We start from the raw sequence: 25,407 nt of genomic DNA on the forward strand, positions 1-25,407 counted from the left end.
CCATCTCTATATTTGTGTCATTTAGCCACTCTAACTGGTTTTCTTAACTGGACTTCAAATTCCATAGTGGTCAATTTAAAAAAAGCCGCTATCTCTTTTGCGTGTGGAAAACAAACCTGGATTTTCAAACAATCAGAACCATGGGCCAGTTGATAAAGTTCAGCCAGTATTAAACACAGGAGGCTCCGACGTCCTCAGGCGTTTTGAGTTTTGTTTGTACTAGAGCTGTGGAAGCAGCTGTGAAGGCGAACAGGACATGTAACATAAAGGGATTTTAGGTACACAAACAAGGCTGGACTGACTCACTGGAGAACAGAAGGTTGTGTGTCTATCTTGAACTCTCTCCTAACAACACAAAGTGAGAGATAAAGAGGACGAGAGGCTCGTACCTACCTGACTTGGTTCTCCAGAAAATGCATGTATCTGTACAGCAGGGTATAGGACGGTGACAGAATCCCCACAGACTTCATGCGGGCACCCCTCTCCAGCTCACTCTCCACTGGCATGTTGGCAAAGCATGCCAGACCAAAGTAGCTGCCTTTACGGAAATATCTACGTGCCAAAAAAAAAAATAGAACAGTGGGACTTTTAGGATTACAGAAATAGAGAGACCTTTGGACGAAATGTTTGTCATGCCAAACGTGTTACTTGTGTCAGGACAATTCGCTGAACAGGGCAGGCCTTGGTGAGTGCCGTCCCAGGTATACCTTTAATCAACATAATACTTGTCGTGGAGCAAGCTGGAGCTTAGTTAAAGCCTCTTCCTTCACTGCAGTAAATGGGACACCTGCCTTGACTTGACGGATTGGACACCAGTGGAATGGAATTCCACAGGCAGTAAAGGAATCAGCTGGTTGGCCCTGTGTTTAACTGGGACATTCCTCGGGAGCAGCAGCAGTCAAGTGCTGAGGGCAGAGAGCCTGCGTCTAAGCTCCTGCGGTTCAGGGAAGGAGAGCGCTAATGGAATCCTGAATTGTAGCGAGTTTAGATTTAGACTTTTAACATCGCCAGCCGGCCAACCAGGTCCAGGTTTGAACTTTAGAAAGAGAAAATGAAGACTTGCAAGGATTTTGATATGGGTGGATTTAGTAAAGAAAGATGAATACAGAAAGTGAATATAGTAGGTTCTCCAGTGGGTACTATAACCCACTGAATATGAATATAGAAAGTGAATATAGTAGTTTCTCCAGTGTGTACTATAACCCTGGATTAGTTTGAATTCTCTGTAGTAGTAGATTAGTAGTGTTTATAGTTGAAAACTGGGTGCCAGTAGGTGAGACATGCCAGTATGTCTCAGAAGAGACAAGGAGCATGTATCTTCCTGTGTAGGGAGAACAAGCTGTGTGGGAAGGGTGAGCCCGATTAAGTGAGCCAGGGTCCCAGAGTAGGGATAATAATTAATAATTGCTTAAACATATATGGGGCTTTTCTGGACACTCCACTCAAAGCGCTTTATATGTAAAGAGGACTCCCCCACCACCACCAATGTGCAGCATCCACCTGGATGATGCGACAGCAGCCATAGTGTGCCAGAACGCTCACCATACATCAGCTATCAGTGGGGAGGAGAGCAAAGTAATGAAGCCAATTCATAGATGGGGATTATTAGGAGGCCATGATTGGTAAGGGCCAATGGGAAATTTGGCCAGGACGCCGGGGTTACATCCCTACTCTTTTCGAGAGACGCCCTGGGATTTTTAATGACCACAGAGAGTCAGGACCTCGGTTTTACGTCCCATCCGAAGGACGGCGCCTGTTTACAGTATAGTGTCCCCATCGCTATACTGGGGCATTAGGACCCACATGGACCGCAGGGTAAGGGGCCCCTGCTGGCCCCACTAACACGTCTTCCAGCAGCAACCTTAGTTTTTCCCCAGGAGGTCTCTCATCCAGGTACTGACCAGGTTCACACCTGCTTGGCTTCAGTGGGTTGCCAGTTCTGAGTTGCATGATATGGCTGCTGGGATGAGACAGGATTCTTCCAGATAAAGGGAAGACTGGCCACAGACAGGAGAGCATGGCTGAGTGAGCCATGATTCCAGAAATGAAAGTAAAAAGTTATATTTTATAAGGAAGAAAAAAAATGGCGAATTGTGGAATTCGTCGAGAATTTCTATTCCAGCTCTCTCAGTGGAACAGAGGACTAAAGAGTTGTTCCACATGAGAAAAACAGCTGATGATCTCTTGGGGACTAATCTCTGTGAAGGACTGGTTTGGGGACTGAGCAGACTTCTCCGAAAGGGGACCACCGGCACATCTTAGGAGCCCGGAGGGTGACAGATCACCAAAAAGCACACTACTCAAGTGGGATGGTATGCCAGCTCAGAGCTGCAGTTTGTGGCTTGGGGGTCGGCATTTATCACGACTTTATTAAAAGTCTGGTAATTACAGGAAGTGAAAATTAAATCGTATTAATTGTCGATATTGCAGATTACAGTTAAGTATTACAACCACAAACTGAGCAAGACAGAATGAAATTAATTAATGAAACATGATTCATCACGTCATTTCTTTGAAGAAGCAAGGGTGGCAGTTTTGACAACATGATTGGGTAGCTTGTTTTAGACTCTCTCAACTCTCAGTGGCTCTTCTCGACAAATCTAAATGTCTCATTCTGCTCTCCCACGCAGGTGCAGGAGTTGGGGCTGGGCAGCTAAAAAGTTTTTAAAAATTATTGGTTAAAGCTTTATTCTTTAAAAAAAAAAACTGGTAAAGGCTCTGGCCTGTTCGCAGGTTGAGTTCTATAATACAAGCATCACAGGCTCCAGCATGGTTCATGTCACTAACCAGCTGTGACCAGGATTTCCCCCAGGTGGGCGAGTGATGCCAAGTGTATGATGGGCCTTGTCTCAGGTCTCAGCAAACACAGCAACCCCTGCCTTCTCCTGGGCGCATGCTGGTCTGTGGTGCTGTCAGTACCGCGGTGCTGAGACCAGCCTCTCTAATCAGCACTGAAGCTCCAATACGGGGCTGAGTGTCCTGTGGGGTTCAACGGTCAGAGGAGTCTGCCTACACCTCCTCATTCTCCCCTGTGGGAAGTCAAGCAGTTTGTAGCCTTGAACCAAAATGTGAAAAACATAACTGCCAACTGCAAAATCCTATGAGTAAACAAAAAAATACAGAGCTTAGATTTTTTTATTTGTTGTATTAAAAGCAAAACACTGTTTTCAAAGAATTCAAAGAATAAAAAACTTACATGAAGTCTGAGGCAACTCTATGTGACCCACTGGCCATAGATTTGAACTCCACACCGTCAAGATTTATATCCCGAGGCAAACACCATTCCACGATATTGCCTGAAAAGAAAAGCGACTTCGTTTTCCAGTGCATTCATTTCTGAGTCAGTACTCAATAGCGCCCTAAAGTCAATCAACTGCATTTTCTAATCCAGCTGTAATATCAGCACACTTATGAAAACTTTAAAAGACCTGAGTAATGACTCCAACACTCATATTTATTTAAATACTCTAACAATTATAAGCACAGTTTTTAAAAATATTAAGTTTAAATAACAACATAAATTTCTACAAATAGTATAATTACCCATTTTTTCTTTAATTTTTCTTTTTAATCCATAATCATCCACATTTTCTTCTCATTTTTTGAAAAACCAATTTAAGTGCCATTGTCATTTTGGATTGTATAATTTCTCCCTACTGGGAATACAAAATAAGGTGCCTAAAGCATAGCAGTTTCACCCAGTTTATATTTTACACTAGCAGAAATTTTTACACACTCAGACAGCCAGTAGCTTTACACTGCCCTATTGTACGTTATCTATACTTTCCATACAATTGCCTGCAGCCCATAAAGCCTGAAATGTATTATAATGCTATGCAATGGGACCCTCTGTTCCATCCTTGTATATCAACCTATACATTTCTACATCACAAAAAACACTGGCAGGGGGCTGACACTGCTGTGGTCTGGAGGTTCTCAGGAAATTGCTACAGCACAAGTTAGATCTGCCATCTCCCAATCTCATTCTATCGTCCAAGCCCGACATTATAGTCTAAGACAGCACAGCATGAGATGGAAAGTGCCCATCCTTTCATTCTTTCCACTGCACAGAAGATCATCACCAATTACACAAACAATTAAACTCAAATTGCAGGTGTTGAAGAGAAAAAAAAGTCACTTTAAGTCATCATTGCAACCGTCCACCAAAACACGCACAGGCAGTCTCAGCGTGAACGCAAAGCTGCCAACTGTTTGCAGTGAGACTGAGGGAGAGACCTTAATCAATGGCAGTCTGTGCAAGATAAGAGTAGATCACTTTATTGGCCATACACAATTTCTTGCATTAGGTATACCCCAGGCTTGCTCTCCATGAGACACACAGACAGGGAGAGAAGCTGGGGGTCAGAGCGCAGGGTCAGCCATTTATACTGCGCCCCTGGAGCAGCTGGGGTTAAGGGACCCAACGGAGTAGAATTCCTCTGCCGGCCGCAGGATACGAACCGGCAACCTTCCAGCCACAGACGCAGATCCTTAGCCACAGAGCCACCGCTCCGCCAAGAACCAAGAACGTGCTTGGACACTGCACAGATCAAATGCCCCTTTAAAAAACCGTTCAGACACTTCTGTGTTTTCTGTATTGTCATCGTCAAACTGCAATAGGAACTGTCATATTTAGCTAATCCATCCATCCATTTTCTAAACCTTTTTATCCGGTACAGGGTCACGGTGGGGAGCCGGATCCTAACCCAGCAAGCCACGTGGGTGCAAACTGGGATACACCCTGGATGGGACGCAAGATCATCACAGGGCACACACTGACACAAATAATGTGCACACAGACCAGTTTTTACGGAAGCTAATCAACAGCCCAGCATGTCTTTGGACTGTGTAGGGAAACCCATGGGATCACAGAGGGGAGGGCATACAAACTCCACACAGACAGCACCCAAAGAAATGAACCCAGGGCCTCAGCACTCTGCGGCAGCCATGCTAATTACGGCACCCTGCTACCATATTGTATATCAGATAATAAAATGTACAAAAGGCAATGATTAAACTTTAACACTTGAAAAGGAGTACAGGTACCACAATATACAAAAAAGAAAAGATGGGCATGGAATTACAAGCTGTAAAAAGGTAAAGGTCAACATGTTCTGTTTGTCTTTCAGTAGTCATAATTTCTGACCATTTTATAAATAAATGAGATCTAACCCCATGGGCTAAATTAATGAAATTACCAGTAATAAAACAAGTTTTCCTTTACAATACGATGTGTAAACTCACTCTGCTTTACTACTCAGTAATTAAACAGATTTAGGTTAAAATTGTTTTTATGAATCTTTTGGCAGATAGTACATGTACAATTACACATTCCTAACAAAAGATAAAATGACCTTTTGATACACTTCGGAAAACTCTATCCTGTTATTGATGCCCGGCTATTGAGGCCTTTGATTAAAGGCCTACATAAGCATATAGTTCTTATCTATTTACATCTAAATATAGGATACAGACATTGTCCAAAATGCCAGCTTCACACCTTAGCCACTGCTGAATCGTGACAAGTGTTTTTCACAACAAAACTACCCTGCTATTAAGTGCAACTAGTCTCACGTGCTTCAAATGTTTTTTGCAGCTCAGTGCCACAAACCAAACAACTCAACACGTTACTTCCTCTCACAGAAAGCCAGTGAGAGAACAAGCCTCCTTCCCCAAGATCTACTGCTACAACCCAGTCAAAAGTCACAGAATTTGCGCTGAACATCTGCACACGATTTCTCCAGGCTGGCGTAGGAAGAGCAATCTCTTTCATCTTTCATCTTTCATCTTTGTCTTGAATGAAAACACACACTGTGCTGATAAGCTGCTTTTGTTATTTTAGAACACACTATTTTATCTTGTTGCAACCTTTGTGTTGTTACACAGGAAAAAAAGAAAAGACATTGGTTAAACAATACTAAGAAAGTATGAAGAAAAAACAGGCTTTGGCTATCACTGCTGCAGAGGCTGTCACAGTTCGTGACATGACTCAACACTCCTCTGAGCACTTCGCTTTCTCTCTCTCTTGTGGTTTAAAAGAAAAGGGAAGCTGTGGTTAGGAGAAAAAGAGTAATCGTCCAGGCTGATCAGATACCGCTGTCTCCTGTCAGCTTAAATCCACCAAACATCCAGGGTGGTTTGTGTTAATCTTCTGGTGGCACTCTAGCCATCTCTGTTGTTCAACCTGAGGGATGTGCTTCGATTTTGGTTCTCAGCACTGCGGATCCGAGACTGGCCAATTAATTTCTACAACTATCCTGTGATTATGAAGGCATTCCTGCTTAAAAAGAATACAGTAAGATTATTCCAGAGAAGGTTACAAATGAAGAGTCCATCTGTTTTATTTGGTTGTAACTTTATTGACCAGTGGATCTCCTACAGCCACTGTTTAAAGGGATCTCATAAATTCGGCTTTCAACACGGCTGGGTTTGTTATGGACACCTGATACTGTGTGTGAAGATGGGGATCCCGTTTTTAGTTCTTTCTTGTTAATTCCACTTGTGCGCCCACATTTCCAGTACATTGTTGATCCTGACGTATACATAAGATTAAACCTAATAAGCTGGCCTGTGTCTCCTCTAAAACACCCTTTGAAAGCGAGTAAGAATTAATTTTACAAAGTCAAGATTTGGTAGATTTGGGAAGACATCACATTTAAAGGCCATTAATGAGTTCTAATACAGTGGCTGTCAAGAAGACAACTTCACTGTCTGTATTTCTCTTAGACCACTGTGCACAAAAACCTTCTAAGAGCTCACAAATTTCATCTTCTAAACAAAAAAAGTAGTCAAAAAAATAAAAGATGTAAAAAATACAAATTAAATAAGACGTAAGTATCAATTCATGTGTATTTAAGGAGGGAATACAATTATATTTCACTCACTATACTGTAAAACTATACACTACACTGTAAAAAGGCGCCGTCCTTCGGATGAGATGTAAAAATAGTTTTCTCACTCTCCATGGTCATTAAAAATCCCAACACTTTTCACAAGAAGAGTAGATTAGTAGTTAACCCTGATGTGCTGGCCAAATTTCCCCCTGAGCCTTACCAATCATGGCCTCCTAATAATCCCCATCTCTGAACCGGCTTCATCACTCTGTTCTCCTCCCCACTAATAGCTGATGTGTGGTGAGCATACTGGCGCACTTCACCCAGTTGGGGGAAACACACTGGTGGTGATGGAGAGGAGTCCCCATTACCTGTAAAGTGCACTGAGGGAGCGTCTAGAAAAGTGTATTATAAAGGTTTAAGGATTATTTTAGTACTTGAGACTAGTCCTAGTCATAGGCAAAAACCTAAGATGGAACAAATGTCAAAATTATTATTGACATGTCAAATTCGCTTACAGTAGACCAAGATAAAGTATTAATTTCAATCTCACTGCATGCTTTGTCACTCCATTTCAGTAGGGTACACCACTACTGTCCAAGGTGTTCACCATGGTGTCCTTGTTATTGCCATATCGCCGGTTAACGTACTTCAGACTTATAAATCCAGAATGTGAATACCTATTATTATACCTGTTATTAATCTTAGCAATATCAACTGTACATTTCTTATATATATTATGTACATAATAATATATGGACATCTAATAGTCTGGATACATCTGATAATAATTTCACGACTTATGAGGTCATAAAATTAAAAACCAATTGTAGAAACACAGGGTCAAAAAAAAGAGAAAAGAGATGAACAGAGAGACAGGGAATTGACAGAAGGAAGCAGAAGCACCAGGTGAGTGGACCTTGTTCTGTTTCTGAATTTGGTGATGCATTTTTCAAATGGATAGATTCAGTCCCCTTCACTTTTGGACAATTAGAATTTAAGGAAGGGAGATTCAGTACTGGGTTCTGTTATTTTAGGATGCTGGGTGTTTCTCCTGTTGGCCTGTTTAGGTTTTATATAGAATTTCAGGCTACACGGTTAACATTCTGGGTTTCTGAATTTACAGACCTTAAGCCTCTGAGATGAGACGCCTTGTTTTGTAAATAGTGTAACTTTTATGTTGTGTGTTGTGTAATGCATAGTGTTGTTTAGCTGTTGCTGTAACTGAAAATAACCATTCATTTAAAGCCTCTTTGCAATGAACTAGGAAATATTTACAACGCCGAAATTAAAATTTCTGATTACACCACCTACAGTATACTGAACCATCTGGCAATACAGCATGTTCAGATGCAAAAGCTCTCACAAAATGGCCTTTACATCTTCAAATTTTTTAGTTCGCTTATTTTGTGGTACAGTATACTTTTTTAGATTAATCTCACTACCCAGCAGCTTCAGGGAAAGAACTTGAACATACGAAAGAAATAGACTTTCCGACAGATTTGAAACTGAGCCAGTTTGCTTTTGGCAAAAGAAATAACAGTTTTCTTATGAAGGACTAGATACACCCATTCAGAACCCAAAACAGAGTTTCCGAGTGAATTCCTACTTTGCAATACTTGATACAGCTGTTCGGTTTACAAAAGATTTAAACAGATTTAAACAGCTGCAGCAGCTAGAGTCAGTATTTGGCTTTTAATAGGATATCATCACCTTCCAAAAGAAAACAGTAAAATAGATAAGGGAAGTTTGCATAAAACTAGAGTTGGCATTGATACACGGAAATTCAAAAGATATTGTAGGTTGATGCTGCCGGTTTTTGTACGAGTTGGTGAACTTGAGTATTTTTCAGGACAACAGGAAAATTCCACTCCTGAAGTTTATTTGTGAAAATAGATTATATCATGTAATTTACCAAACCACTTTATACCATACGATGTCGCGGGAAGCCAGAGCCCACCTGGCAAGCAATGAGCACAAGGCAGGGTACACCCTGGATGGGGCGCCAGTCAATCGCAGGGTAAGTGCAAGCCAGTCATACATGGGGACAATTTGGAGGCCACGGTAAAGGCCGAGAGGGGAAATTTCGCCCAGACACCAGGATAACTCCCTACTCTTATCGAGAAATGCACGGGGATCTTTAATGACCACCGAGAGCCAGGACCTCGGTTTAACGTCTCATCCGAAAGACGGCGCCCACTACAGTATAGTGTCCCCACCACTATACCGGGGCATTAGGACCCACACAGACCGCAGGGTCCCCCCTGGTCCCACTAACATCACTTCCAGCAGCAACCATAGCTTCCCAGAAGGTTTCCCATCCAGGTACTGACCAGGCTCCACCCTGCCTAACTTCAGAAAGCAGCCAGTTGAGAGCTGCAGGCTACTGACGAAAATAGATGATCAGTTTTCTCAATATCTTCAGAGCTCTACACATTCTTTTATCTTTACCTGTTTCTGTAGCTAGCAGGGAGCTCACTGTAGCACTCAACAATGGGGCAAGAGAGACTTGTTGAACTGGCTACAATGTCAACAGGACATCAAATCTCAAAGAACTACAGTCCGAGTTTGCAAAATCTAAGGCAAGAAAAATCATGTCTTAAGAGCAGAGTGTTCTTTTTTTTTTTAATTTTGTAAACACATTTATTTTGCTATTTGGTTAGACATACGGAAGAACAAACCGAATAATTAAATCTCCTTTTTTACCTTTAGGTTTTACCTAAAGAGGGGAGGCTTTTTCCCAGGGCGCCAGCTGCTGGCATACAGTTCTGTGGTCGTGCCAAGATCCTCTCCCCACAAGGCAAGAGAAAAGAACATAAATAAAGAGAAACAGACAAATGATTTTAACAACTGAGCTTGACATCTTGAATGCTGTCCCAAGCAAAGGTATATGACAACTTCAACATGAAAGAATACAAGAAGTCTTCTTAGCCAATCACATACAAACTGCGACAGATCCAGGTAAGCTTCTTCCACAACATGATCTGGCAACATACTGTACACTGTCCGTTAATAATTCTCTTTGTAAAGAACTTCCTATTGTTGGAAAAGAACCCTCTTCTAACAAGTGAATGACCTTGAGCTGCACCAGAATTTCCAAGACAACTGTCCAGTATGGTGACAGGGGCACTGTGAGGGGACGGCAAGAGGTCCTGATAACTTAATTCAATTGTCAAAGCAATTTCTAACGTTTCTTCTCATTATGCTGGTGGATAATGGCCACTGTGTCTCACCTACGTAGGTGCTGCACTGCAGTGGGCGATGACTTGAGCGCCCTTTCTAAGTATAATATATATGTATATATTTCTATGTATTTGATGGTTTTATGGGAACAGATGAAAAGCACTACTTAAATATAGGGAAAAACTTTTTGGACTGTGTTCTACTTTGCAGAGGCTACTGAGCTTCTGATCCTGTTATTGTTGAAACATTAAGTCCCTTCATAGGCTAAAAGTGTAGTAATAATAATAATAATAATAATAATAATAATTGCTTACACTTATATAGCGCTTTTCTGGACACTCCACTCAAAGTGCTTTACAGATAATGGGGACCCCCCTCCTCCACCACCAATGTGCAGCCCCACCTGGATGATGCGACGGCAGCCATAGTGCGCCAGAACGCTCACCACACATCAGCTATCAGTGGGGAGGAGAACAGAGTAATGAAGCCAATTCATAGAGGGGGATTATTAGGAGGCCATGATTGGTAAGGGCCAATGGGAAATTTGGCCAGGACGCCGGGGTTACACCCCTACTCTTTTTGAAAAATGCCCAGGGATTTTTAATGACCACAGAGAGTCAAGACCTCAGTTTTACGTCTCATCCGAAGGACGGCGCCTGTTTGCAGTATAGTGTCCCCGTCACTATACTAGGGCATTAGGACCCACATGGACCGCAGGGTGAGCGCCCCCTGCTGGCCCCACTAACACCTCTTCCAGCAGCAACCTTAGTTTTTCCCAGGAGGTCTCCCATCCAGGTACTGACCAGGCTCACACCTGCTGAGCTTCAGTGGGCTGCCAGTTGTGAGTTGCAGGGTGATATGGCTGCTGGCTGTACACGGCAAAGTCACCAAGGTCTTGAATGTGACCTTACAGTGCCAAACGCAGACAGGCCTTCACTGCTCTGTATATGAGCAACCTTATGTACTCATGTTACTTTCAACAACGTTTTATTTCTATTGTTGTGGCTTGAAGGACAGCTGAGATTCAGCAGGTTTAGCAAAATGTGTAGTCAAAGGTACCATATTTTGAAGGTTTCTGTTAATTAGCTAATTTTTTTCTGTATTTACACAGATGATATAGAATATATGAAGACATGAATAATCAAAGAAGTAGTACAATAATTTAATCAAATTCATAAATTCCCAATTTACAACAGATCCTTGGGACAGCTATATTGAGCAGTAACCAGGCCAATCCTAGTGAGGTCATTAAGCTAACCTCCATGGGAATGGACCATAACATAAAAACAGGCATACAGAAAAAAATAAACTAAGGAACAAGAAAGAACAAAGAGGAAAGAAGGTCAGTTGTCATCATCAACCATCATCTTCTCCATCAAAAGAATGTGCCTTGCAAGACTGTCTCCTTCCAATTAGACTTCAAATTACATAAGTGCCCGGGTTATTTGAATGTTGGAAGAGTACCAGACTCCATGCTTTACTGTATTTGAGATCTTATAGTCTTATTTAGAAATTTCGATTTTCATTATTGTAGAATCTGCAGGCTAAAAACATCTCTCCTGGTGTTAATAACAGAATGTGTTTAGAATATGGAAGTGGATTCCCCTTCATTTGTGAGCATCAGGATGCGCATTCTCTCCCTTGGGCCTGGTCAGGGTATTTTGTATTGAGATTATAAGGACGGAATAGAGGATTTTCTTTGTTGGAAAAAAAGCGGGCCTCTGAAAATCACAGAATTGTACATATTGTATAACACTTGGCATTCCCAGACATTAGGGGGTGAAATTATTCATCTTTATTTTTTGCTTGCATAGCAAGATGATGTCAGAAATCTGATTGTTATCTAATGTAATAACCGCCCTCACTAATAATTTGAGCACCCCCAGATTTGTAACGTCATACATAATTTTAAGAGACCTTGATAATAATACTGAAACTTGTTTTTTAAATTACGAAGATTTGTATGCGAGGACCCACTTTAATAACATAACGACTGTTAGATTCTGCCTCCATCACAGGTTTTATTATATTATTATTTGTAACATACGCAAATAATAAAGAAGTATAAGCAAATGTGTTTTTAAATAAATTTGTGGTGTTCTGTTTAAGCGCCACAACACCTCTGCCCTCTTCACTCTCCATCTTTACTGAACCGCAGCCTTTGAAACTTCAACCGAAAATCCACCCCCAGCCAATGCTGTCTCACTTTTTGCTATTTTAACAATAAAGCCACAGCCGAGGTAAACACTCCTCGGACTACCGCTCACAAACCTTGTGCGGGACTTCCCAGGACGTCCGGAAAATAAATACCCTCACTAAGTAACAACCGATTTTAAATATTTAATTCTTACAAACTGACACAAAAAGACTGCCTGCTTATCTGAAAACTGTTACATACACAGTATCTTCCAAATGCATTCATCTATTTTCAATTATAATAATTAATGATAATAATTGCTTACACTTATATAGCACTTTTCTGGACACTCCACTCAAAGCTCTTTACAGGTAATGGGGACTCCTCTCCACCACCACCAATGTGCAGCATCCACCTGGATGATGCGACAGCAGCCATAGTGCGCCAGAACGCTCACCACACATCAGCTATCAGTGGGGAGGAGAACAGAGTGATGAAGCCAATTCATAGATGGGGATTATTAGGAGGCCATGACTGGTATATGCCAGGGGGACATTTGTCCAGATGGCAGGGCTATCCCCTTCTCTTTTCGAGAAGTGCCCTGGGATTTTTTCATGGAGGTCAATGATGTCATATGTTGTGAATTACAAATGATTCCATATATGCACGGTCTTTTAAAGTGAATATTGCTACAGGTGTTACAGAAACGAACCACAGAACTGTGTTTTGTTTAAAAAGCATACATAATACGTACATGTACTGTATATACTGTGTTTTCAGAAAACCGCTGCAAAAGAGGAAGCTCACACTCTGGACAGTTTTTCACTCTTCTGCAGTATTAGACAACCTGATATTTCATCTTGAGGGGTGTGAGTTAAGTGGTTGCAAAGCCTCAGCAATGCTGGGTTCAATCTTCACTTTACACAGTGCCTTCAGAAAGTGTTCACCCCTCTTGGATTGTTCCACAATCAGTTACTTTGCAAACTGAAATGGAAATACATTTATATGGACTTGTTTTGTCATTGATCTACACAAATTACTCTATAATATCAAAATGGAATGAACTCTTTTATGTTTAATTTAAAAGAAAACACTGAAAGGTCTTGATTTGATAAGTATACACCACCCTTGACACTCCAAACTGAGCCAGGTGCATCTAGTAACCTTGTAAGATCACTCTTGGATGGAGTCCACCTGTGGCCAGATCAACTGGTTGACCTGATTCAGAACAAATACACCTGTCTCTAAAAGGTCCTTCATTTGAATGTCAGAGCAGGAAGTCTACCATGAGGACCAAAAATCTATCCACACAACTATGCCACAGAATTGTAAGGAAGCATACAGTAGATCTGGGGAGTAAAATAAAAACATATTAAGGTTGCTGAAAGTCATGACGCACAGCCATGCCATTACTAGGAAATGGAAAAAAATACCGAACAACTGAGACTCTTCCTACAGCAGGTGGTCCTTCCCAAACTGAGCAAACAGGTCAGAAGGACTTTGGTCAGAGAGATGATCAAAAACCCAATGACCATTCTGACAGAACTGGAGATCCATGGCTGAGATGGGAGAACCTGTCAAAGGACAAAAAACTTTGCAGCACTACATAGATTTATCCTCTATGGGATAGTGGCTAGTTGAAAGGTAATAGCACACCTAGAGTCCCCAAAAACACACATGGCAGAACATGAGACTATGTGCCAAAATAGTACATAATCATAAAACATCCTCTATTATTGTCTGGTTTGGCTCCGCTACTGCACAGTCCAAAAACCAATTGCAGCACATTATCAAGTGTGCTGAGAAAGTGATTGGCTGTAGCCTTCCATCCCTCACCATGCTTTACAAATCTAGAGCAGTGACTCGGACCACCAAGACTGCTGCAGATCCCTCCCACGCGGGACATCGTTTATTTCAAAAGCTTCCCTCCGGAAAACGCTTCAAGGCAATCAAAGCCATCAGACGCTCGAACAGTTTCTTTCCCAATGCCATATTTCTGCTTCACCAGCATCCTCCCCCTACAACTCCCCATTTCAGCTGACAAACTTTGAATTAGTATTGTTGCCAGCTTGGTTCATACATCTTGTACATTTTGCACTTAAGAACTGGTGCGTTTTCCCAACATGTTTCCACAGTTGCACCTAACTCCGCAGACCATACTTGCCATGTGTCTTGCATATACTATAATGTCTATTGTTTGTACATGTGCACTGTATACTGTAAAATGTGAACGCACTTCTGTCTTATATATACTGTCATGTCTACATGTTCCGCACATCTGTACTGTACTGTGAGCACATACTGTGACTGTGTTTTTGTGTCTCCCCGTCTTTTGTATATTGTCCAATGTAATTATGCCAGTAATGTTAATGCTCCTTTTGCACCTGTGTGATTTTTTATGTTATGCAGGTTGCAAATATGCCAAGGCAAATTCCTGTACCTGACACGAACTGGCGAATAAAAATGATTCTGAAAAGATTCTCTGGTGTGATGAAACAAAAATTGGAGCCTTTGGCCTGAATGCAAAGCACTATGCCTGGCACAAACTGAAGACAGTTCATACTCATGTACCAGCATTCCTGCCGTGAAGCACAGTGCTGGCAGCATCATCTTATATTATTAAGTCTCACTGGGACACTTTTCAGGATAGAGGAAACAAAGAAGAGACAAATATAAAGAAATCCTTCAGGAAAACCTGAGTCAGTTAGCAGGTGATGTCAGACAGGGGCACAGATTCATGATCCAGCATGATCCCATTAAGAATAATAATAATAATAATAATTGCTTACACTTACATAGCGCTTTTCTGGACACTCCACTCAAAGCGCTTTACAGGTAATGGGGACTCCCCTCCACCACCACCAATGTGCAGCCCCACCTGGATGATGCGACAGAACACCAGAACACTCACCACACATCAGCTATCAGTGGGGAGGAGAGCAAAGTAATATAGCCAATTCATTAGGGGATTATTAGGAGGCCATGATTGGTAAGGGCCAATGGAAAATTTGGCCAGGACGCCGGGGTTACACCCCTACTCATTTCGAGAAACACCCTGGGATTTTTAATGACCACAGAGAGTCAGGACCTCGGTTTTACGTCTCATCCGAAGGACAGCACCTGTTTACAGTATAGTGTCCCCATCACTATACTGGGGCATTAGGACCCACATGGACTGCAGGGTGAGCGCCCCCTGCTGGCCCCACTAACACCTCTTCCAGCAGCAACCTTAGTTTTTCCACGGAGGTCTCCCATCCAGGTACTGACCAGGCTCACACCTGCTTAGCTTCAGTGGGTTGCCACTTGTGAGTTGCAGGGTGATATGGCTGCTGGCTAATCTGGGGAAGATGCTGGCTAATTTGGGGAAGGCCTGGAAGATTGCAGTTCACGGACTCTTCTCACCCAACTTGACAGAGCTAGGAAGGAAGAATGGGAGAAAATCCCTAAATCCAGACACGCAAAGCTCTTACAGCCGTACCCAAGTGTATGCCCAAATCTGTAATTGCTGCCAAGGTGCTTCTACAAAGTACTGATTCGAGGACTGAATACTGTTTTCAGTTATATTTCATAATTGCGTTATACATTAAAATATTTTGCCCTTTTAAATTGTTGCACATGTTGTGAGAATCAAGGGAAAAAGTCATTTTGATGCATTAGAAATGTTGGTCATAACACAACAATATTTACATTTGTTCAGGGAGGGGGGTGAATACTTTCTGAAGGAACCGTATGACACATATAACGCGACACCAGATCCAATAATGCCAGATGGGTTTGGAAACTACAATTCCCAGATTCCTCACCTGTACATGTCAGGTGATTCAAGAGAAGCAAGGGATAATAAAGGCTAAGATGGTTTTAATTCTCAGAGACACCCAAATATAAACACTGCTTTAGCCAAAAACTGTGTTACCTGCTGGTTAGCCAGAGCTCTGACAGGAACTTATATATAGTATACTTAAATTCTTCTTTAAGCAGTAATGGTTAAAAAAACGACACTATTTCTTTTACTCTTAGCTTCCTGAAAGCAGACTCCCAGCTTTTTATTTGATTTTAGAGTACAAGTAAAATTTCAATGAGTGTGTTGATGTATTTATACACCAACAAATGAAAATGACCAAATTTGCAATCGCTTACATTTTCTGATGCAGAAATCACAAAGCTTTCCTGCCAAATTTGGAAGAATATACCTGGCTACCTTCCAAGACAATATAGAGCGAATATGTAGCTGATATCTTTCAGGCAACTCTTAGACAAGGCCACACTGCTGTGAATTCTCTGGAGGCCAATGCTGAGGCTCTACATTTTTAAATAACAGGTTCAGCAGAGGAAAAGGTGTTCTTCCTTTCAGAAAATGTAATACATATTCCTGCAGCTCAGGCTACACCACAATGCCTACGCAGGAGCCAAACCTGGGTGTCCAAAAGAACTTTACTCAAAGAAAGAAGGTTTGCCCTTAGCAAGCACTCGCTGCCAGAGAGAGTTCTGGGCCCAGGTACAGACCTATGTGAAAACTGGTTTAAAGCAGAAAATACTTTTGCTGATAGTGGAGACTTCTGGATAACACATTTACATACCTGCTAACAAAAGCCACTGGTCCCACTGCTAATACATACATATTTTCTCATGAAAAGATTGGTCCCTTGTTAAAAATTAATCAGCACAATCCTGCACCTTACACCAGAGACCTGATAGCCCAGGCACAGTCATATGATGTCTGTGAGTCACCCGACACTCGAGGAAAACATTAAAGCTGCATTCACACAGAAAAGGTGCACAGGAACAGGCAGTTTTCTACCTTGATCAGCCAAACTGAGGTTTAAGCAACTATACACTTACCCAATCCTTTCGGACTTTTCATTGAAGAATGACCATTTTTATACAATGGCAAGTTTCAGAATGCAGGAGGATAAATTAAAAGTACTTAATGGTATCAGCTCAGTCAGTCACATAATCTATTCTAGATGGAGCTCCTCAGTTCCAGAAACAATAACTGTGAGCTTGCGTTTCAGTCCAAATAACCACAGGGAACATTCACACTAAAAGCTGATGGATGAGGAACTTTTCTTTTTTAATTTATGTGTAACATTCTGAACCTGAGGGAGAATCTGAGTGAAAGTATGAGAAATCCCGTGACAGACCGAAATAAACCCAGAACGTCAATTTCAGCCTTTCAAGACCATTTAACTGAAGTCTATTTAACTCTGTAAGCCAATTTCTCCTTTGTTTTTGTTCACGCTTAGCAAAAAGAAATTCTACAAAACCCATCAGGAAAAAGATTATTTCACTAGTGTGTTCTAGCCGGTAGTACAGTATTTAACTACAATATTTGTCAATGACACCCCTTCTGTTAAATAAACACTTTCATACTAGCAAGTGGTAATTAAGATGTCAGTACATTCCTTTACAAAACATAGTAGAACTATACTTCTGTATGTCTTTTGTCTGTCAATGTACACTACATTTTCTTTTTATACAACACAGTGCCTTTAGAAATAACTGACCTCCCTAAGCAACTGCAAATACTGTTGTGTTTCGACCAGAATATTTAATGCATCGATATGATTTTTTCCCCCCTAATACACACATTTGCAAGAATTTAAAGGGACAAAATATATTTATTCCGTTTCATAAATTTCTAAAAATGATAAGCAGAAATATTTAGTTTACTGAAGTATTCACCCCTCTGAGCCAATAAGGTGTTGAAGCAACTTTTGCAGCAATTACAGCTTTGAGCCTTCTTGGGTATTTATCAGCTCTGCACATCTGGATTTGGGGATTTTCTCCCATTCTTCCCTGCAGAATTGCTCGCTCTGGGTCAAGCTGGATGGGGAGCACGGGCAAACTGTAATCTTCATGTCTTTCAACAGATTCTCACTGGAATTGAAGTCTGGGGTGTGGCAGGGCCACTCACTGGCCTCCACCTTCTTGTTCCGAAAGCCACTGCAGTGTCTCTTTGGCTGTATGTTAGGAGCCAGTAGGAGCCGAAGTCATGAAACTTCAGAGTGTCACAGCAAAGAGGCGATTACTTATCAAATCAAGACATTTCAGCGTTTACTTTTAAATTGTGTGTAAAACATTCCCCAGGACTGTCGTTTCACTTTGACATTATAGAGCAACTTCTGTAGATCAGTATCAAATAAATGTCATTTTCTGTTTGTGTCTGCAACATAATAAATAGTGAAAAAACCAAGGGGGGGGGGGTGAATACTTTCTGAAGGCTCTGTATAAAGGGAAGATACAACACAGCCTTGCTGAGGCTTTGCAACCACATAACTCACACCTCTCAAGATGAAATATCAGCTTTTCTGATACTGTCAGAGCAGTTAGAAACGGCCCAGAGTGTGTGCTTCCTCTTTTGCAATGTTTTCTTTCAGAGATATACTGGCTGTGTAAACTCTTCACATCCTTGAGCTAAGAAACTAGCCACCCTAATTTCTTCAGAACCTCACGTTTTCATTTATACTGCTGATCTTTTAAGCCACCATTCTTTCTATGGTTTAGCCTTTGCCATATCAGCCCTGTTTCTAATGGTGATGGAAATGAAATGTGTTCCAACTCTTCTAATGAGCCCATGGAAGGACTTCCATCAGACAATGAACTGCATGTTGACTGTGGTACAGCAAATATTTCCATTTTTGTTTTTTAGCTCTCCATAGCATAAGCACATAATTCAGGTTACTGCATTGCAATATCCATCTGTTCTAATGATTGCATTCATTTTTATTTGCTTCAGCATAAAATATTTGCTTCAATGATCTATACATGCTGCATGTAAACCTGCAAACAGGTTCTCATATTGTTCTGTGATCATCATTGTCATGAATTTCAATTACAAAAAACAGTTGCCCTCTACAGCAGACCAGTACAATGTTTCATCAATGCCAACACACTGGCATCCCGAGACCTGGGATATTAGAGATTAATGTAGTGCAAGGACGCTAGAACATGTGAGTATGAACAACAATGGTCAGTCTAGGAGTCCTTTAGAAACCAGAACCACTAAAAACCCACCATGTAAGCACGTTACAACATTCAAATTCTGAAATGAGTGAGACATTTCAGTTGCCAATGTACAATGTTACTGTTAAAGTGTTGTGTGCAGAAATTAAGTGATTTTCTGCATTACCGTATTCTCTCAACATTTCCTTTAAAGAACAGGCCTATGACACCTACTTAAACTGATCATTCTACTCCGCACTAGTAAATGCACCTATTTAAAGTGGTCCATCAAGCAAAGTACAAGCAAAAAACTCTAAAAAACCAAAACCTTTCAAATGAGTCAAAGACCTAACAAGTTACTGTGTGCAAAAACATTTGATAGGGATGAAAACTAAGGGGACGGCACAGTGGCTAGTACTGCTGCTTTGCAGCACAGCGATACTGGGCTCAGGTCTGGACCTGGGGTGCTGTCTGTGTGGAGTTTGTCTGTTCTCTTCATGTTCATGTAAGTTTTTGCTGGGGGCTCTGGTTTTCTTCCATAGTCCAAAGACACAATGGTAGGTTTACTAGATTCTGAGAACCTGGACCTGGTATGAGTCTGAATGTGTGCCCTGCAAAGGACTGGACTGGCATCCCATCCAGGGTTTTATCTTGCCTTAGAAAACGGATGGATAAATGGATGAAAACTGAAGTCTACAACATGCAAATGAGTTACACCTATCAATTACTCACTTTAGTAAAGCCCAGAACTACAGAATGTAGAGTCATTTACACTATTCTAATTTCACAGCACAGGCATGTCTTCTGTATAATTTGAACAAAATGCATTAGTGTATCTAAAACAGAACTTCTACTCGACACTTGAATAGATTCTAACAATTAGCCTACATCAGCTGAATTTTCTGCTAGGCTGATTTACATCACAATTACACCACAATTTAAATGTATTACAATGCGATCCCGAACTGACAGATTAGGCACAACACAACAATTTGTTCGGCATTTACGTTGCCTGTTTTACACCTTATAAAGAGACAGAGCGTCTCAGAGTAGGTTCTAAAAAATGTGCTGTACTATTAACTGATTCATTTAATTGGAAATAATCGGGAAGACTTTCAAGTTTTTATTCTTCGAATACTTCACATATGCCTCAGGACACCTGTCTTTCCAGTTATCACTACCTCTTTCTCTTTAACCGTATCTATGCAAAGAGAAAAAGCATACAACTGCCACATGTGTTTTACACGCTACTGACAAATTATTCACTCACCCGATCTGGTATCAAAAGTCACCACGAAAACTGCCACGATTTGGTCTTTTTCCTCCCAGTTGGGAGCCCTTTGATTCTTCACGGCGATTCCGGACTCCCAGTCGGAGTATGTGGGACTCTCTCTGACTGGGCTCAGCGCATCCCAGCACGGCCCCGTGTGTACCGCTCCTACCTCGCTGTCCGCTTCTCCTCTAACAGCTGCTGCTCCGGCTGCCGGACCGCCGGGGCTCGTACTCCACCCCGTGCCCGGCGCCGTGCTGCCCAGCGCCCTGCAGCTGGCAGGGCTCGGTTCCGGAACCTTGTCCTGCGGAGCTGCAGGACCCGGTTCGGCCGCTGGGGTTTCTTCCCAGTCGAGCAGCGGAGCTCGGTCCGACTGCTCTACCATCTCGCTGGACCCTTTAATACTGTACTTGGATCTGTGGATAAAGTTGGGTAGGTGTCGCTGGACCGCTCACGGAAATAACACCTCTGTAATGCAACGTTTCGGTCCAACTGACCGCAAGTTATATAAACCCGGTGACGATCGCTGTTGACTTTTCCTACTCGTACGAGCACTGGTGATTCTCACAGATCCAGCCGGAGTGCACAGGGCATTTCCACAGCGTCAGAGTCGAGCACTACTTCCGCTCATGTGAGCTCATTAAAAATGCAAAGAATCGCAACGCAGTGGCTAGAGGTTCACTCCTGAGCGCTGCCAAAAGCAAATAAAGGCACAGCACTACCTGTGGAATTGCTTTGCGGGCGTGAAAAAATAAACGCAACAGATAAAAATCCAAACCAAACCTAGCATCATAAAATGCGACGATCTCAAGGCGGTTATTCATTTCGTGGTAAACACCCGCTTTAAACAGAAATTTCACCCTGTGTTTAAATTAAATGTTTTTGAACCGTAAGATAGGTGCTAGCATCTTAAAAACCATACTACTTCCATGCAATTTAAATATAAAAAGGTAACCAGCGACAACCTTTCCAAAATACAATACGTTTGTTGTTGTCGCGTGCATTTTGTTTAATGCGACACTGATAAGCTTTTATAAATACAACAAAATGTATTATAGGCGCCAGACGGGCAATATCTTGTCGAGAAAAAGGTGCGTGTACGCAACACAGAAATGTGGGTAATTGTGATTGATCTTCCGTGCAGCCAATCGATTGCGCTCCCCTGGGTAGATGGGCGGGAGAGAAACGTCGACGTGTCGCAATTAGAAGTGTCTCTTATTTTGCATACTTCGCGCGAAAACTCAGGTGTGGTGGAGTTTGAGGCTGCAGGTATGGAGTAAGATAATTAGCTCCAGAATTAGGAGTTTTAAAGTTTTTTTTGGTGCCTGAAGTGATATATGAAGGGGCGAGCAAAAAGACAGAATTGAGTATTTTCGTTCTCTATTGATCATTTATGGTTCCTATAAACTTGAAGATGCAAGAGCAAGTTAAGCTAGAGCCGATTTGAATTAAGCGCCCTACCCAAAACTGCTTATTTAGTAAAACCTTGGCTATCAGTTTGTGTACAGATCATGGCCGAATTCTTTACTTTTTCCCTTTTTTCAAGTAATCAACAAGTAGGTGGTCGGTAGACTTGACTCAAAGATTATCAGATTAGTTTGTGTACCGACCCTTCCATGGTTCCGTGTGCTATTGTCCTTAAAACTGTTTAAATTCCTGTAAACGGAGATGCGTGGAATAACTGGTTTGGGAGACATAGGAGGTAGTATTTTTAGCCCTAGAGTGTGTTTTTTAACAGCATGGTGTAACTCCTCGAAATGTGCTCAAGGTGTGTGAATAACATAAGTTTGTAGTTAATAGCCCACCATCCTGAGAAATGAGTGTGTCTTGACGTTAAAATAATAGTGAATTGTCAGTCAAGGAACACTATGTTAGAAATAGAATTGGCTGTACTAAATCCAAGGTGAATGTAAGAACTATGTAAGTAAATATAGTAGAAAAGGCTGTTTGAGGGGAAATGAAATGGTTACAGGTATATAAGGAAAAAGGCATCTCTGATCATTAGCAATATGAATAGTTATATACAGCTAGAGATGGTGAAAATGAGTCTTGGGGAGTTTCAGAAGATTTTATTGCTCTCCTGTAAATTTCTCCACGTTTTCACTTTTTTCATTAGAGCATTTGTTTAACAAAGTAATCGATGTGCTCTGTAATGAAAACATAAACGTCCTGTAGTCTTCAAGGACATGGTCTGTACCTCTCATTTGAATTGCTCAAGTGCTGTCTTTGGGACCTGACAGTATGTACTTGCACCATTTGTTTAATCCATACTTCACCTGGTGGTTTATAGCAGACTTACTAGACAGGAATCTGTGCTGTATGAGCTACGTGGGGTAAGTTTATGACATTTTAAAACAACCTGCCTTCACTCCAATGCATCTGTGATGCAAATCCTGGTGAATATATTTGTATATGTTAAAACACTGCTGTTAAGAACAATCTCCACTTCCCAACTGGAATTTAACAGCTGTCACTGCTGTGTTCTGCATGAGTAGCTATGAAAAGCAGGTTGAAATAAAGCTGGTATGCCTTGGCTTTGCATTTAGACAGGTTTTCATACTTTTATCAATATAAATATCCATACAAGCCATCTTGTTCCAGTTTAGAGGCTTAATGACACTGACATTTAAATCCAGCCGTTTCCTAAAAGCGCTAGCTGGGAAACCTGTTGCAACACTGTTGCTAAAGACGTGTTCTCTACTTTCCTGTATTTACCTTCCTAAATTAATTTGCTTTTACTTTCCATGGTTGACCCTATGTAAAAGTCTTACTAGTGAGTGTGAAAAAGTCCCCTGGGTTAACCTTATCTGTAGCCATTAGCAATTAATATACTTAAATCTCCCCATGGTCTACTTTGTGCTATACGTAATAGATTTCGTTCCATTTACCTGTCTGTGAATGACATTCCCTCATGAAAATTATTTATGATGTTCCTTTTTCAACTGTAACTCTGAACTGTAGTGACAAGAACTGAACACAGTTGTTTGTGCAATCTTCATAGTTCATTGTAAAGCTTAAGCATAATTCCCCGCATACATCCTGCTGTACACCCTGTTTTTTTTGCTTTTTTTTTTACCATTTTCCAACATTGTTTTAATAAAGACGTAGAATAATCTACATGCAGTATATTGCAAAAGCATTCAACACCTTCCATATTCTTGAATTTCAGATCATGGTATAATCATATTTTGTTATACCATTACTGGTATATATACTGACATTGTAGTAGGTTAGTCAGACAAATTGGCGCTGGTGCCAATGTGTGCTGTGCAGATGGACTGGCATCCTATTCAGGCTATATTGCATCTGTTGCCTATATTGTGCCTGTTGGTATCGGCTCCAGCTCCTCCACAACCCTGTACTGGATAAACTGGTTAGAAAATGAATGAATGGATGGTATGTATGCTTTTTTAATGTGAATATTTTAATCATAATTGAAAGCTTAAATAGAACTGTTATATGGGTAAAATAAATGTTAGCAAAAAATGTTCACCATAAATTTTGATACTTTTAGTTGGTTTGATATTGTTGATGAACTATGGTATTCAAAACATTCTGCAAGATTCAAGTCAGGACTTTGCACTTTTAAAAGACCTTCACCTTCTTAATCCACCCAGCTTTGGGTCACTATCCTGACGAAAGCAGACAACTTTCCTCCTTGACCAACTGCTCAGTTTGGAGGGACAGTTGATCTGGGCAGTGTCTGGGTGATACAGTATGCCAAGGATATTCAGAGTCTTTCAAATTTGTCATACCCTTTTCTTTCTGAAGTTATTTTGAAAGCTCCTTGGTCTTCATGATTAAATCATGAATTATATTAAAATTATATACTGTAAAATATTGATTCAAAAATCATCTGAACTAGTTTATTTACATACAAGTTGCAAGTAATTCTTGCACCAGAACGAACTGATGTTTGCTATAGCAAACAGAGTAAATACGTTGCTAAAATAAATACAGATTGCTAAACTGCATGCTAAACTAGGCATCTTCTTTGCAGGTTTTGGTTTCTTTCACTCTGTTTGAGCACTCAAGTTTGATAAAAACATTTACCTTATAAAAGTGTACATCATTTGTTATTCATGAAAATAGGACATTAGGGGAAAAGGGTGAAGATTTTTGCAAGGCATTGTAATACCCAGATCTGTTTGGTTTGTATGTCTCCATGAAACTTTGAGTTCCTAATGCAATATATATGGTGTATCTATCTACTACCACTGTGGATTACTGTGCTCTTCTCAATGTTGAATTGCATTTGCTATGTCCAAGGTTCATGTCCTGTCATGGTTTTTTCTGAGTCTCTGACATCCCTTCCTTTTATTTTGTCTGCCATTTCCCCTTTTTTTGTATCATTGTGCATTCAACAAATTTGCTAACTATAGCAGAACCTAAATCATTGCTAAAGATCAGGAAGAGAAACGGACCCAACACCAGCTTTTGTGGCACACCACAGCTCATATCTGCCTACTTAGAATCTGTTTCTTAAGATGACTCATTGTTTCCTATTAACTGGTTCTTGATTCATGTTTTGGATTCCTCTGGCTTTTAATTTTATAATCCACATTTTATAAGATTTTTATTTTATAAATAACTCTCTGGAAGATTACATTTAATATGTGGGATAATTTTCACTAACAGGCTAAATTTTTAGACCGTTTAATTAGGTACAATTTTATTCAGTTTTGATAGGAGCTGGACTGTGCCTGTTGATGGAACATCTACTGTAATTCTCAGTTACAAGTGTCCTGCAAAAATGGTTTGAAATTGTATTGACATGGTGTAGTAGCTTGTTCTGACAGGAAGAAACGCCGTCTAATTACAGATTCATTTTGAGGTTGGTCATACATACGGTTCATTTAGGTCCTGAAAATGAAGTGTTGATGTTAGCTTTTGTGTATAAAGGAATGTGGGCATTTCAAGTCTTTGTTTGAAAAGACTTTTCTTTATCCTCACATACAGGCAGTGTCAAAGACTAATTGGGATTGGTGGAGTTGTTCCCAAGCACTGTCCAGAAAAGGTCTTTTGTTCCCCCTCCAGCAGAG

At 41.0% G+C, this 25,407-nt stretch overlaps 1 protein-coding gene across 1 annotated transcript in view; it reads right to left on the reverse strand.

Annotated features, from left to right (window-relative positions):
- dennd11 (DENN domain containing 11) overlaps window positions 1–20,839 on the reverse strand; it is a 34,128-nt gene extending 13,289 nt beyond the window's left edge. Inside the window, exons 1-3 of the mRNA XM_088923354.1 lie at window positions 20,366–20,839; window positions 3,197–3,296; window positions 394–552 (exon numbers count right to left, since the gene is read on the reverse strand). Coding sequence (XP_088779480.1) covers window positions 394–552; window positions 3,197–3,296; window positions 20,366–20,750 — 644 coding nt within the window. The 5' untranslated portion in view covers window positions 20,751–20,839. The remainder of the gene's footprint in view (window positions 1–393; window positions 553–3,196; window positions 3,297–20,365) is intronic.
- Window positions 20,840–25,407: the final 4,568 nt, after the last annotated feature.

The sequence above is a fragment of the Atractosteus spatula genome, chromosome 8, assembly GCF_055471065.1.
Source record: "Atractosteus spatula isolate fAtrSpa1 chromosome 8, fAtrSpa1.hap1, whole genome shotgun sequence".
NCBI classification, from domain to species: Eukaryota; Metazoa; Chordata; class Actinopteri; order Semionotiformes; family Lepisosteidae; genus Atractosteus; species Atractosteus spatula.